Source organism: Eurosta solidaginis, chromosome 1 (genome assembly GCF_040869045.1).
Source record: "Eurosta solidaginis isolate ZX-2024a chromosome 1, ASM4086904v1, whole genome shotgun sequence".
Taxonomy (NCBI): Eukaryota; Metazoa; Arthropoda; class Insecta; order Diptera; family Tephritidae; genus Eurosta; species Eurosta solidaginis.
Window position 1 is genome coordinate 360392833 of NC_090319.1, and position 16876 is coordinate 360409708.

Sequence of the window (16876 nt, forward strand, 5' to 3'; positions counted from 1 at the left end):
AGACCCAGTTCGTGCAACCGATTCATTCATATACTGTGGGTATTTGAGCCGTAGACGCAATGGAAGATATTTTGATTCTTTTTGAAGTGTAACATTTGTAAACAGTTGGGTTTCTCTGCTGTCACCATCACCACTAGAGAGCTATTGAAGAAACGCTCGACCAAGATAATATGTGAGATTTACACGCATAGATTTCTTCCACCTTTTCACAGTTATTGAAGGAGAAAATGCGAAAGCCATATTTACCATCCAATATCGAAATAGAACTGTAGAGGAAGAAACATTTTATAAAATTTAATAAAATCAAAAAATGATAGTTGTGCTAAAATGGGGTAACGTATTGTATGTTAAAGTATAGCGAAGTCTCAGCGGCTTTGTCCTGGTGAAAATTGAGTTTGAATAGGTTTTATTCTTCATTCTTAGAAACATGTACGAGGGTACCTGGTAAGATATTAAAAATCCTCAACGCTTTTTTTGCTATAACTTAAAAAAACTCATATTCAAACTTCTGCTTAACTTCTACATTTCAATAGCTACCTTTACCACCAGTTGTCGCTAATGCTTCTACGCCTATGCTATTGTTTCCTACATCGATGAGCTTTGTAATAAAATAAACAGCTATCTCCCCAATCTCTCCAGTTTTGTCGCCTCGCGAAACCTGATATTTTCACCAACCAAATCATCGGTGACCTTATTTAAAACATGACCGCGCCAAATATCGACCATATGGCATTACCCTACCTACTGTCTTACACCCTAAAATTTTGGGTGTGACTTTCGATCAGGATATACATCTTGGAGAGCATGCACTAGCAATTGTAACGAAAATCGTCGTTGGTGTGAGGGCTTAGCCGATCTCCATAGCGCCCGACTATGAGGAGGAGCTGTTTAGGACTGGCATCTACGCCGTTTCGCCTCATAGGAGGGCGGCGGGATGTCGGTGACCAAGAACTGCCAACCCCCTAATCCAGGGTGTTATGCGGACCGTGCCTATTTGACGATTTGTAGCTAGGGGATAAATTCGGCTGTATTCGAACGGAGCCTTCCCGATACCGGACCACCTCGGGAAGTATTGATGGCCTTACCACAGTAAGGGGCGCTGCTGTGACTGACGGTTCTTTCCCCGTATATAATACTGGACCGCTGAGCCCGCCTTGTCGGGCTGGTGGTCGTACGACCAAGCTGAACGACTCATTACCTAATTTTCATAAGGACGATGATAAGAAGAGGACTGAGCCGCAAGCCAAGGACGACAAATACGCATTAAGCGATGAGTCGGACTCGGGGAGCGAGATTAGTGCTAATTCAATGAACTCCGTGTTGGAGAAGCACACAAATGAAAAAGGAGTAGAAGAGTGGAGAAGGGTACGGAGCAAAGAGCTCTCTCGAAGTACGGTGCAGTACTAAGAATTGTACAACGCTTGGGAGCAGTGGTGGACCCAACGAAGAGGAGATCGAGCGCTTGGCATGGGCTCATGAGGCGGTAGAAGTAGGTCGAAGGCAGTTCAAAAGGTTTGCTGCGAGAAACCCTCGGTTCTGCAACCGGTATGAGGAGGAAGAAGCGTCGAATGGCAGAATGAAAAGGCAACGTTCGGCGGAAGGCGACAAGCCTGCTTTCAAGAGGCAGAAAGGGCCCAGTCCCAGAGCCGCGACGCAGGGCAGTCCCATAGACAAGACAAGTAGGCCCAAAGCTGTAAGACAGATGGGCCCCAATAGCGAGGTAGCAACTACCTCGAAGGCTGCGAGTCAGAGGGAAGTTCCAACTATGGAAGTAGGAGATAAGCCAAAGGGAGATAACGCTAAGACTCCGACTTTCTCGGAGGTACTAGAGGGAGCTAAGACTCCGGCTTTCTCGGAGGTGCCAAAGGGAAATAACACTAAGACGCCGGCTTTTCCCGAGAAGATGAGTGATGTGGCAAAGCAGTCACTGACTGTGGCGCTGGTTGATCGTAGCAGACCTTTCGAACAGATGACTAGTGAAAGGTGGAGATCTGTATAAAAGGAGCTTATTAGCTTAATGCTTAAGATGATGCTCCGTCCAACCTTTGATTCGGGGGATGGTATAATGGTATGAAGATGATGGAAGTGGTTCCAAACCTCCAAAGGCAGGGCACGAACGCACGTTTTGAGATGGTGGATAAAGCGCAAATCCCCAAGGTACCAAAAGTTAAGGTATGGATACCATGCGTGATGAAGTCGGAGGATACACTGCGACTTTTGCAGAATCAGAATCCGAACATACCGACACAGGATTGGAAGGTACTTACTGTATCTCGGCCTACGGAGGAAGGTCAGTTATACATCTTCCAAATAAACAAGCAGGCGGAGGATATATTGTACGCGCAGCTTGGAAAAATGTCCTTAGGTACAGGCAAAATTTATATGCGACTCAGGAAAAGAAGTCGCGGGTATTAAAGTCCTAACACGCTGGACGTGGGCGAAGTCGAAAAGGGCCTCAAAAGCCTAAGGGAAAAAAGACAGGTGGAGGTAGCCCACGTCACCCCGAATGTGTTAGAAGGGGACTAACAGCCAGATGGTGCTGTGAGTCGCACAGAGGAACACCCGGCACAACAGGTACAAGAGGCTGAAGGGGGCTTCGAACACTCTAAACCAAAAGGGCTAGGGGAGGACGACGACGTCACGATGAAGGTGCTGGAGGGGGACAAGCAGCCCATTGGTGCTGCGAGTCCTACAGATAAACCTCCAACACAGTAAAGTGGTGTCGAACGAACTCCTCCTCCTAACGCGCTGATCCAGGAGCCGTGGCTTCCATCGGGAGGAAAGGTTTCTGGACTTAGCGCGCGCGGATTTGGCGTTTGCTATGCGCAAACGGAAGGACGGGTGCGAGCTGTAGTAATGGTAAGGAAACAGCTGCATTCATATATGCTGCCTAATTACACTACTGAGGATCTCGTAGTGGTGGTGAAATCGCCGGGCTCAGATGGTACATGTCCGGCCATGCTACAAGTTTCAAGTAGGGCGGGTGGGATGGCTTAAAATAATATTCGATGGGTGCATAAACTGAATCATGTACCGCACTCTTGGAGAACTGCTCGTGTAGCTTTCCTACCAAAGGCGGGGAAGATCGGTCACGTGTATCCCAAAGATTATAGACCCAATATCTTAACATCATTTCTGCTCAAAACCTTTGAGAGGCTGATAGATGTGTACATAAAGTCCAACGTGGATGAAAAGCTGCTCTCCACAACACAACAGGCGTACACCAAAGGCAAGTCAGTAGACACCGCATTGCATAGGGTGGTAATAAGCATAGAAAAAGCCCTGTAATATAAGGAATATGCTCTAGAAGTCTTCTTAAGCATTGCCGGGGCTTTCTAAATGGGCGATTATTGATGGTCTTAATTACGTTAAAGTACATCCATCCTTACCCAGATGGATCGACTGCATGTTAAACTGCAGTAAGATTACATCGCAATGGGGATTGTACGCAGCCACGAAATTAGTGGACAGGGGCACTCCGCAGGGAGGGGTGCTATCACCTCTGCTGTGGACTTTAACACCAAATAACTTTTAAATTATAAGTTTGCGCACTTTAAAATATATATATATGTGATCTGGAGAACTCTCTCTTAATTTTAAATCTTTCCGGAGATATTCCATTTAAAACTCTCAAAATTGAAAAAATTTTCGACCACCAAATGTTTTGCTGTCTCTGCTAAATTAGAAATGGCGGATTTTTTTGCACGCAAAAATGACGTATTTTGCTATCCCTATAAAAATAATAGGTGCGAGAGAGCACGATACATTGTGGGAAAGCTAAATTTGTCAACATGCTATTTCATCTGTCTGTGTGCGTTTTTGGTCACACGATTTTTGCAGGGTAGGTTCAATCAGCTGTTTTCTCTGGTTATGGTTTTATGGTTACAAGTCACAATTAATTGGTCCTTAAAAAGGCTAAAAGCTGTGTAGCGGCATCTATTTTTGAGTTAATAAGGGTAGTATTGCCAAACAAAAACCAAGGAATTATCAAATTATTTGGTTCTCAAATTAAATCAGACTTCTATCTGGATTTATCGGCTCTACTCGTTGTTGTTGCATTTACATGCAAAATTGTTTACCTCGCGCCGGATCATTACGACAGGATGATGACTTTTGGTTGCATGTGAACACGTGGCAATGACCTCATATATTGACAGTTCCAAAAATATTTGTTCAATCTGGCAGCTTAAACAACCATTTTGTTCAATTTAGTATCGATAGCTGAATTTTTTCCAGCATTGAATTTGAGATATTTTAATAAATCTTTCAAAAGAATTAAAAATTAAAATTTACTTAAAATGGCTGTAAATATAAAAACAGAAACTGTAGACCTTACGGCGGAGATAGTAAACAATTTGCAACAGCTGGAAGATGAAGTAAGTTTCTCAACATTTACATACAAAAGTGTACAAATTATTGAATTTTTTTTCAGAGTGAAATCAACGAAATGGAGCATTTGCGTAAGCTATTTATAGGCGGGCTGGCTCCACAAACTACCGAAGATAATCTCAAACAGTTCTATGGACAGTGGGGTAGAGTTGTAGACGCAGTTGTAATGCGTGACCCTTTAACAAAGCGCTCTAGAGGTTTCGGCTTTATTACCTATGTCAAGTCGGCAAGTGTTGATGCAGCACAGAAAAATAGGCCACATAATATCGACGGAAAGTAAGTACACGTTTTATTTAAATCGGATCCATCATAAAAGCGGTACTTTACGTATTATTCGGTTCGATACGGACTCGATAATTCCCATATTTGAGAACATAAACTCATGGTAGATCACCATACTGTGCAAATCGCTTTCGGCCGCACTCTCAAACATCACATTCGGCCGGTAAAATACCGGCCGCTCGCCCATCGATCATTGTCTGCGTTTGCGCGGGTCACGGCAAAGCTTGTGGGGTTTTAGGAATTAAAAAAAAAAATGTGTTAATTTTAATCGAAAACTATTACAGCAGTGTGTTTATAAAATGGTAGGACTATCCAACTTCTTACTTCGTCCACGTATCTCTGCTATGCGTCAAAACAACTATGATGAGAGACTTCTAACGCATGTTGTTGGTGTTATTGTTGTTGTAGCGGTAAGGTTGCTGCCCGAAGGCTTTGGGGAGTGTTATCGATGTGATGGTCCTTTGCCGGATACAGATCCGCTACGCTCCGGTAACAGCACCATTAAGGTGCTAGCCCGACCATCTCGGGAACGATTTATATGGACACATTAAACCTTCAGGCCATACCTCCCTCCCCACCCTCAAGTTCCATGAGGAATAACATTTTAGGCAACAAAATCATAAATCTTGAGAGCATGTTGTTGTTGTTGTTGTTGTTGTTGTTGTTGTTGTTGTTGTTGTTGTTGTTGTTGTTGTTGTTGTTGTTGTTGTTGTTGTAGCGATTAGTTACTCCCCGAAGGCTTTGGGGAGTGTTATCGATGTGATGGTCCTTTGTCGGATACAGATCCGATACGCTCCGGTAACACAGCACCATTAAGGTGCTGGCCCGACCATCTCGGGAACGATTTATATGGCCACATTAAACCTTCAGGCCATCCCTCCCTCCCCACCCCCAAGTTCCATGAGGAGCTTGGGTTCGCCAGAGCCTCGTCTGTTAGTGAAACGGAATTCGCCGCTCGAAGGTGAGGTTGACAATTGGGTTGGAGAAGCTATATATTGCGCTACACAACCCCTTGAATCCCGAGAGCATAATAATAACTAGCTTATCCAGAATATGAACAAGTATACAACAAGTTTTTTAGTTCAAACAAGGAAACGAAATCTCAATTTACTATTTCAATATGTTTTCAGTGGAAAATGGGTGCAGAACTCAAGCGTTATTTATTATAAAAAACAAAAATTAAATATGCCTGTAAAATAACTAAATTTATTTAAAAACAAGGTCGCAGGCCAAAATTTGGAATAAAAAATCTCCCGTTTATTCCAAATTTTCAGTTCTTTTTTGTAAAATAAATACGGGCGTTATTGCACGGCACGTGAAAAATTATTTTATATTCATATTTCATATTTATTTATTTAAGTCTATGATTACAAAAATCTTACAGACTAGATTCCATATGGATATATGTGTACATATGTATATGGATAGTACTAAACTATTTAGCTTAAAACATAAAATAATATTATTTTAAAGCAAGTTCGAGATATACAAAAGTCAATGCAATGATTGGAATTAATAGAGTTGATTACACTTAGAGCGAGTGTGTTTGGAGCATTCATCGCATAATTAGATCTTAACTTTTCAATAGTAAACACATTATGTTGGCGTAAGTTACGTGTTGGCACATGAAAGTTCAATAATGCAAGAAGTATTGGACAATCGATAATGACATTAACGATATCATAAATGAATATAATAGAAGAAATTACCCTTCTACTCTCTAATGTATGCAGATTAATTAATTTACACCTGGATGTATATGAAGGGATCGGCAGGTCAAAATTTATGTCAGATAAGCAATATTTCATAAATACTTTTTGAACACGTTCAATCCTTTTACTGTGAATCTCATAATATGGACACCAGATTATAGAACCATATTCCAGCCTTGATCTTACAAACGCATTATAGTATATTATTTATTATATGGGTCTCTAAACTCTGAGCCATTTCTTTTTATAAATGCCAATAAAGAATACGCTTAGGGATTATAAAATTTAAGTGTTCAATGAACATAAATGGTGAATCAAATACGATACCTAAGTCTCGAATTTTATTGACCCTTACCAAAGGTATATCAGAAACGTAATAAGTTGAAATCAAATTCTTATTTAATTTAGAAAACGTAACATTGTAACATTTACTGACATTGAGAGCAAGCCTATTCCTGTTGCACCAATCATTAAAAGCAACTAATTCTGTTTGAAGTGCAAGAACATCAGACTCATTTTTTATTTTGAAAAATATTTTCAAGTCATCAGCGTAAAGAAGATGACCGCTCTTTTTAAAGCAAGCACTGACGTCATTAAAAAACATTATAAAGAAGAGCGGACCAAGGATGCTTCCTTGAGGCACACCCGAAGTAGCCACATATGGCGCTGACTTTACATTATCGATAACAACAAAATTGATTCTATTGGATAAATATGAACTTATCCATTGTAAGAAGGTGGAATAAAACCCCCAATGCTGTAGCTTAGCCAATAATTCTCGATGAGATACTCTATCAAAAGCTTTGGATAAGTCAGTATGTATGTATGCAGTCGACTTGGCAACCATCTGTGTACGCTGAAATGTAGTAATTAGAAAATACTGAGAGATTACCGCTTCCCAAGGCAGTCGGTTCTATGTACCGGAGCGACTCGGGATTTTTCCCGACCAAGAACTGTCATTTCAGTGTGACCCCATTTAATTTGTTTCGTCCCTCCCACAAATTGACATCCTCCCAGCAGCTCCTTGCAGCAGGACTGCTACATATTCTCTTACTCCGGGAAGGTATCGAACCCAATCCGGGTCCGTCTCCTGACCCCGGTCCTGAGAAATGGTTTTGCTGCATTTGCCAGAAAAGAATCTTTTTAGGACGGTCATACTCTGTTCAGTGTGTATCGTGCAAGGGATGGTTGCATCGGACAGGTTGTTCTGTGCTTGATCCCAAAACCCGACGTCCACGTAAATTTTATAAATCTTTTGTGGCTCCTTGCTGCTCACGCCCAAGGGCGTCCCGTAGTCTACGCCTAAGTGCCCCTCCACTACCTTCCAGCAGCCTCGCTGCTCAGCAAGCCACAACAAGTACCCGCTGCTGCTCGCGCCCCACGGCGCCAACAACTCAAACAGCTGATACCACTCATAACTACTACCTTCGTAGTAGAGCTGGTAGCAATGCTGAGCATCAGCCTCTGCCCCCGTCTTCCCCCCCCCCCCCCCCCCCCCTCTTTTCTGTCAGCAATCGTGCAGGTCAGGGAAACAGACTCTTAGTCCCTCCCTCCGTTTGCACCGTCTGCCAGCACAGAATATATAGGTTTGCGACATCCGCTCAATGCAGCTCCTGCCTTGGGTGGTGCCACTTTCCTAGATGTTCTGGTCTCCGCGACGGCAACCCCTCGACGGGTTTCATCGCGCCATGTAGCCAGGTCGCAAACCCAAATCATCCGGGTACCCCAATGCTTGCCCAAGGGCGCCCAGTCCCAAGGCCACAACAGCAATTGCGTCCTGGCCTTCCACAACCTAGGCGTAGTCACCCGTCACTTACCCCTAGAGTGGCGGCGTCACCCCTCATGCACTTCAGAATTCTGCAGTTAAACTGTAATGGACTAACTGGGAAGATTACGGAGATAGTCGATTTCATGAAGCGGCACAACATCCGCATTGCTGCGATTCAAGAGACTAAACTCACAGCAAGATCTGCATTGCAGACTTGCTCTGGGTATAATGTCCACAGGAAGGACCGCGAGAGCGGAAATGGAGGCGGCCTCGCGTTTATTATACACCACTCTGTGCAATATCATATATTTGATCCTGGCATCGACCGCAGGGACAATGTCTTAGAACGTCAAGGCCTATCTGTCCGGTCAGGCGATGCAAATCTAGAAATCATCAACATCTACATCCCTCCTGTCACCTGTTGCCCCAGTGGATACCGCCCTAAAATCGAGGCCTTACTCACTGGCAACAATCGCATTATCTTAGGCGATTTCAATGCCCATCACGACCTATGGCATTCAAACTTGCGGGCGGACAGTAGGGGTGAGATGTTGGCGGATCAAATAGAAGAAACGACGTTCTGCACAATAAACGGAGACGCCCCCACACGTATGGTAGGAAGCTGTCATAGCTCGCCAGATATCTCAATCGTGAGCGCAGAACTCGTAAACTGCGTCAACTGGCAGCCGATGGTAACATTGGCATCCGACCACTTGCCCATACTTATTTCGTTCGAGCGTACCGCCGACTTCATCGTCACCGAAAAACGCACTTTCATAAACTTCAAAAAAGGAAAGTGGGAAGAATATAAATCTGCAACAGACAGCAGCTTTGCTGCCCTCCCTATCCCGACTGATGCCCGCCAAGGGGAGCGTGCCTTCCGTAAGGTCATTGAATCCGCCTCGGCACATTTCATTCCCGCCGGGAGAATTCCCGAAATCCGGCCCCACTTCCCGGCGGAGGCCGCGAGCTTAGCGAGGGAACGCGACCTTATAAGACAGCTTGATCCAGGCGACCCCCAAATAAGGGATATAAACCAACGCATCAGATTGCTTGTGGACGAACACAAGCGGGCGAAATGGGAAGAGCACCTAAGAGGTTGTAATCTCTCTACCGGTGTAGGTAAACTTTGGTCCACCGTAAAGTCCCTATCGAATCCGACTAAGCACAAAGACAAAGTTTCCATCGCCTTTGGCGATAAGGTGCTGTCGGATGCGGAAAAATGCGCGAGCGCTATCTGCCGACAATATATAATGCATCCTACGGTCGACAAAGATAGACGGAGAGCCAATAGACACGCACATAAACACAAATTCAGCGCGTCACCAATCGCCATCACCGCTAGAGAGGTTGAGGACGCCATTGGTCGCGCTAAACCATCCAAAGCAGTGGGCCCAGACGGCATAGCCATGCCGATGCTTAAAAACCTAGGGAAAGAGGGTTTCAAATATTTAGCGCATGTCTTCAACCTGTCTCTCTCCACCTTTGCCATACCCGAGAAATGGAAAATGGCCAAGGTGGTCCCGCTACTAAAGCCTGGGAAACCAGCTAACGTAGGTGAGTCATATCGTCCGATATCTCCTATCGCCAGTGGCAAAGACGCTTGAAGCCATTTTGCTCCCTTATTTCCAAGCACATTTGCAGCTAGCCCCTCATCAGCATGGCTTCAGAAAACTCTATAGCACTACCTCCGCGCTAAATGTCATTAGCACCCAGATAAATTGCGGTTTGAATCAATACCCCCACCATAGAACAGTACTCGTAGCGCTAGACCTATCAAAAGCCTTTGATACGGTCAACCATGGCTCATTACTGCAAGACCTGGAAGGGTCTACCCTTCCCCCATGTCTTAAAAGGTGGACCGCAAATTATCTGGGTGGTCGGCAGGCATCGGTGCAATTCAGAAACGAAACATCAAAACCAAGGAGAATTAAACAAGGGGTGCCACAGGGTGGTGTCCTATCCCCACTTTTGTTTAATTTCTACATATCTAAGCTACCTTCACCACCGGAAGGAGTCACAATCGTTTCCTACGCCGATGACTGCACAATAATGGCCACAGGCCCAGGCCCAGAGATCGATGAGCTATGCAATAAAATAAACGGCTATCTCCCTGATCTCTCCAGTTTTTTCGCCTCGCGAAACCTGGCATTGGACTAAATCTTCCGCGACCTTATTTACAACATGGACGCCCCAAATGTCGACCATATTGAACATCCACGTCGATGGCACTACGCTACCGACTGTCCTACACCCCAAGATCTTGGGTGTGAGGTTTGATCAGGATCTACATTTTGGTGCGCACGCAACCGCAATTGTTCCGAGAATTCAGAGCCGTCATAAAATCCTCAAATCCTTTGCTGGCAGTACCTGGGGAAAAGATAAAGAAACGCTCATGACCACATACAAAGCAATTAGCCAGCCGATTACGTGCTACGCGTCACCCATATGGTCGCCAAGCCTAAAAACTACCCACTGGAAGAAACTACAGGCCTGCCAAAATACTGCTCTCAGAATCGCCACGGGCTGTCTTCTTATGTCCCCAGAACACCATCTGCATAATGAGGCGAGAATACTCCCCATCAGGGAGGGAAATGAGATGCTGACCAAACAGTTCCTGTTGAATACCCAGAAACCTGGGCATCCCAACAGACATCTGATTGACGAACCAGCACCGCCTAGGGGCCTAAGGAGTCATCTCCGTAAGCATTTTGAGGAAATACGGCACCTGAGAACCCAGCCGTATGAAGCGAAAAAACACAAGCAGGTCCTTGGTGAACTCCATAGACAGGCGTCGGACCTTTATGTCGGGAATTGCCCGGTGAATCCAGTACTTGAAGAAAAATATCCAGAACTCGCGGAAGAGGAAGGCATACTCCCCAGGGAAACGCGTGTCACTCTTGCTCAACTTCGTTCTGGATACTGTAACAGGTTAAACTCTTACCTATCCAGAATCAACCCCGACATACAAAATGTATGCCCCGCTTGCAATGTGTCCCCACATGACACCAACCATCTCTTTAATTGTAATGTGGAACCAACGCCTCTAACACCCCTTTCCTTATGGTCCACCCCTGTTGAAACGGCAAGTTTCCTTGGACTCCCGTTAGAGGATATTGATGACAATTTGTGATCGGTCGCGGCTATTAGGTGGGGCGAGCATTGCTACAACAACAACAACAACAACTGAGAGATTAGAAATTGTTGAACGTCCTGGAACAAATCCATGCTGATTTGGGGAGATATGCCGCTGAACTAACGACATTAACTTTCCCATAACCACTTTCTCAAACAGTTTCGATATAACGGGCAATTTAGAAATTGGTCGATAATTTGAAACATCACTCTTATTATTACCATTCTTGAGAACTGGTTCAATATAAGTAATTTTCCAATCATCCAAAAAAATTCCTGACTTTAGGGACAAATTAAAAATGTACAACAAGGGTTCCGCAGCCGAAACCATACATTTCTTTAGAAAAGAGATGAAAATTGTTGATAGTCGCACTGCTTTGAACTCTTGATAGTCCTAATATTTATAATAATATCATCTATGTCAAGAACTAATGTTGGGAAGTTAAGACAAGATGATATGTTATTTGGCATAACACTATTGTCACTCGGAGCGTCACTAAAGTCGAGATTCGCTTTGAAAAACTCTGCGAACAAATTTGCCGAGTCATAAGTTGATGTTGAATTTATACCTTGGTAAGACACAGACCGCGGAATAGCTGAAGATGATCGCTTAGAACGAATAAAATTCCAAAACGACTTTGGATTGGATTTGGTGTTATTCTCGAAGTTATTAATATACTCATTGTATAAGAATTTATCAAGGCAATTGAACTCCTTAACGTACTTTAAGTATTCTTGCTTGGCGGAATATAAGATACACTAACATGAAGAATACCGGTTTTGCCTTTTATTGAAATTATTAATTGGTCTATAGCAGTATCCGCTATATTAAGAGGAACCTGAGGCGAATGTATTTCTTTCTTAACAGCTATTAAGACTCCTCCTCGAGAGAGAGACCAGTGCTTAAACTATTTCGATATTTGCGAAACACATTGTACATATTCTTATCAAAAAACTCATTATCATGAAAATCTTCAGTTAACCACGTTTCCACGAGAACAATTATATCATAACCACTCTTACAAGTAGCGGCATAAACAGTTGAAGCTTTAGTCCTCATTCCCGACTTGTTTTGAAAATAAATAGTCAAAGATTTCTTTGTAGAGCGAGCACTACTATTCAAACATGGAATAGTTGACTCTACACTTAGATTCACTTGAAAAGTTTTTTCACTATGCAAATCATCGTGCGTTATGGCTGTTAAAAGCCCCTGAGTATAAGAGGGCATAGAATATACCCCGACAGGTATGAATGTCGTAAGAGGCGACTTAAATACCCAAATGATTTTTTGTGTAGCACAACCAAAGAGAATAAAGATAAGAGGCCCCACGACCCCTCCGAACAATTACTTTTTAATAATTTTTACACATTATAACTTTATGTATACTGACCTTGACCCATATTACAAACTCGAATGGGTCAAATAAGTCGAGGGCTTACAAAGTGAGCAGTGCCACTCTCCGCCGTGTCACTTCCGGGATCATTTCTGGATGGTTTTCGCGATCCGTCCGGGGTAATTTCGGGATCTTTAAGGGATCATTTGTGAATAGTTTTCGGGATCCCGTTGTTGTTGATGTTGTTGTTGTTGTTGTTGTTGTATGAATGATAAAGACACTCCCCGAAGGCTTTGGGGTGTTATCGATGTTGATGATCCTTTGCCGGATATGGATCCGGTTCATTCCGGTAACAAAGCACCAATAAGATACTAGCCCGACCATCTCGGGACCCCCAGCGAGTTAGGGGATCAGAATATACCCGCGGTAGGTAAGCCTGTCGTAAGAGGCGACTAAAATACCAGATTCAAGGGGCTGTGTAGCGCAACCCTTCAGGTTGCCAGCGCAATATATAGCTTCTCCAAACCCAATTGTCAACCTCACCTATCCGCGGCGAATCCTGTTTCACTAACAGACGAGGCTCTGGCGACCCCAAGCTCCTCATGGATCTTGGGGGTGGGGAGGGAGCGAATGGCCTGAAGGTTTAATGTGGCCACATAAATCGTTCCCGAGATGGTCGGGCTAGCGCCTTAATGGTGCTATAGTACCAGAGCGTACCGGATCTGTATCCGGCAAAGGACAATCACATCGATAACACTCCCCAAAGCCTTCGGGGAGTAACCTTCTCGGTACAACAACAACAACAACTACCATCTCGGGATTATATGACCACATTAAACCTTCTAGGCCATTACGCCCTCCCCACCACCTAGTTCCATGAGGAACTTGGGGTCGCCAGAGCCTCTGCTGTCAATGAAACAGGACTCGCCACGGGTAGGTGAGGTTAACAATTGAGTTGGAGGAGCTATATATTACGCTGGCAACATCTTGAGAGGGTTGCACTACATCAATTTGGTATTTTAGTCTTCTTTTACGACAGGCATACCTACTGAGGATATATTCTAATCCACCTAACCCGCTGGAGATCTCTGCCATCGCGTGGGGGTTATTTTGGGACTTTTTTGGGAATAGTCCGGGATCATTTGGGAATGCTTCCGGATCACTTCTGGATGGTTTACGGGATCCCGTCAGGGTCATTTCGGGATCATTTAGGAACCCTTCCGACATCATTTCTGATTGGTTTTCGGGATCCGTCCGTCATGCTGTCGGGGTAATTTGGGGACTTTCTGGACTGTTTTTTATTTATTATTACGGTCTTTCAGACCTAGTTTAGGTTAAAATAAGAGATTAACATAAATACACATGTCACATTTAGTGACGTACAATATAAAAAGAGTTTTTCTTTGAACTTACTAATATTTTCACAGTCTTTCAAATCAGAAGGTAACTCATTGTACATTTTATACCCTAAATATTCAAGAGACCTTTTGGCGAACTCAGTTCTTATTCTAGGCAGTCTTATATTATTGCAATTTCTATTTCCATAATTGTGGATTTCATGATTATAATGTATTTTACTACTCAGGTAATTCGGTAACATTCCTAAACTAAGTGTATAAATTTCAATGTGAAATAACTAACTGACTGTTTAATACTAAGCCAGTTTAATCTCTTGAGCATTACAATTTTTGGCGTTCTTGGAGGACATTTTAAAATAAATCGCATTGCCTTGTTTTGCTGTATTTGAAGTTTCTTAATATATACATATATTATTACTTAATAGCAGAATAGTAGGACAATAAATAAAGTGTGGTTCAATGATTGAACGATATACCAATATTTTATGACTTTTGACTGATATGTTTACATGTTCTATACATGAAGCCTATTTTCTGTGCAATTTTCCTTTCCAGATAAGTTACATGCTCTCCAAAATTTAGATAATCATCAATCAAAACTCCTAAATACTTAATTTTATCTACTCTTTGGATTTCCATGTTTTTTACCTTCAGCGTAATATTATTAAAACTATTGTTACCTATGATATTAGTGTTTTTACAAAATATCATGAACTTAGTTTTTTCGACATTTAATTTCAGTTTTCTAAGGCAGTTTCTTGTACTTTCAGCATGGCACATTCTGCATATTTTTCACTTATGATAAGCAATGCATCATCCGCAAATAGACGTATTTTACAATATTTTAAGCATCTTTTGATATCATTGATATACAATGTAAACAATATTGGCGCCAAGGCCGAACCTTGTGGTAAACCAATGTTAACATCCACCACTGATGAAACCTCCTTTCCAATTATCGTTCTCTGTTTTCTGTCACCCAAATAACTCCGCAACCATTCCAACGCCTTTCCTCTTATACCAATTTTAAACATAACGTCCAATAGCTCAGATCTATCGACAGTTTCAAAAGCCCGTTTTAAATTCAAGAAGACAGACACCGTAAATTTTTTGTCCGCCATGTCTTCTTTCCAATCTGCAATTACCATATTCAACGCTGTTTCACAAGAATGGTTCTTCCTGAATCCCGATTGTTCTGGGATAATCACATTGTGCTTCTCTAAGTATGCCACAAGTTGATCCTTCACCGCTGGCTCCATAATTTTTTCATCTGTAGGTAACGTGTTAATTGAACGTAGTTCCTCAGGTTTCATTGTATTTTTTACTTTTTCCACAGGTATTATTGTAGAAATTTTCCAGTAACTAGGTACAATGCCGCTGTTTAAGGATTCGTTAATTATATCTTTGTAGAAATTAGCAGTATATGCCATGGCATCTTTAACGACACCCTCCGATAAAACTTGTCGCCGCCATATTTGTTTTTAAGTGATTTTGTGATAATAATAATATCGTCCACTACAATGTCAGTAAATTTAAATGTTTCAAATGGATTACTATGATATGCGCTTATTTCATCCCCATTTACAATTTCTTCGATGCTATCATTAATTTCAACAATACTTTGTAAAAAAAGTTATTTAGGGCATTAGCTATATCATATTCATTTTCCAGGCATTCACCGTTAATTACAATTTTAGTGATATGTTTTTTAACATCATACGGACGAGGTCTTTTAGACACTTCCACATACGTTTCATATCGCCATTGTTATTATTTACTCTATCTTCCATGTATTTCTTTTTTTTTATAAATTATGGTTCTTTTATATATTTTTCTTAATGACGTAATATTCGTCCCAAAGTCCAGTATTTCGAGCAGTTTTATAAGATTCTATTTTTCTTTTATGCAGGTTTGTTAATTCTCGGTCGTACCACTTATTTCTTATCTGTATTTGGGTCCTCTTTATATAAGTCAGTGCTTGCATAGCCTCAGTTAAAACGTCGTTCAGGGCTTTTATTTTAGTTTCTACTCCGGAAATTGACATAAAGCTGAAATCGCATGTTCGTAGCAATGTTAAAAGATTTTCAGCACTATAGTATTCCCAACATGTAACAGTAGCACACCTTCTCATGTTACAAAGCTTTGTTGTTGGCACTTCGAAGTGAATTGTCTCATGGTCAGAAATGCGATGTTCACCTATATTCACTGCTTTAACTTTATCATTGTTACTGAATAGCAAATCAATTCTTGTAGACGAGTACTCTGTTATCCTCGTGTCGAAGTTTATGCTTTGTATCATTGCCATTTGTGCAAATAAACTTCTTAGCTGGTTTGAGTATGTTGACGATACATTTACATTGATATTAAAATCACCAATTATTAAATTATTATCCGCCTCCTTGAGATGTTCAGTGATGATTTCATTTAGATAAGTAATAAAGGTGGAGTCACTGCTACTTGGTGAGTGATATAGTACACCGATTTTCCATTTTAACGCGCATTTGTTTATTTTTACAATAATGCACCACACATTCATGTTGACAGCTTTATTACAAACTATGCTAAATTGTATATTTTCATACACATACATGACAACACCGCCAGTATGCCTACTTTGAGAGTCGCAACGAATGCATTTGTAGGTCGGAATACTAAGTTCAGAATCCAAGATATGTTCTGTTGTACACGTTTCCGTACATAACACAATACTTGGTCTTATTTCAATAAGACGTTCCAGTTCGATTTTATTTGCTATAATACTACTAATATTAAGATAAATGCATTCCAAGTTGTATATATTGGTATCTCGATTTAAATAATATTTTGACTTTTGCACTGCAGTAAAGATTTTCTTTGGTTGCTAATAAACAACTTTCCTTTTCCTTGCATCTAACTTTT

General features: G+C 42.0%; 1 protein-coding gene across 3 annotated transcripts in view; it reads left to right on the forward strand.

Moving 5' to 3' along the window:
* Positions 1-4191: 4191 nt before the first annotated feature.
* LOC137238138 (ribonucleoprotein RB97D-like) overlaps positions 4192-16876 on the forward strand; it is a 30472-nt gene continuing 17787 nt past the window's right edge. For all 3 annotated transcript variants that reach the window (XM_067762782.1, XM_067762781.1, XM_067762780.1), the window contains exons 1-2: positions 4192-4376; positions 4433-4665. In XM_067762782.1, the coding sequence (XP_067618883.1) occupies positions 4299-4376; positions 4433-4665 (311 nt within the window). In that variant the 5' untranslated portion in view covers positions 4192-4298. The remainder of the gene's footprint in view (positions 4377-4432; positions 4666-16876) is intronic.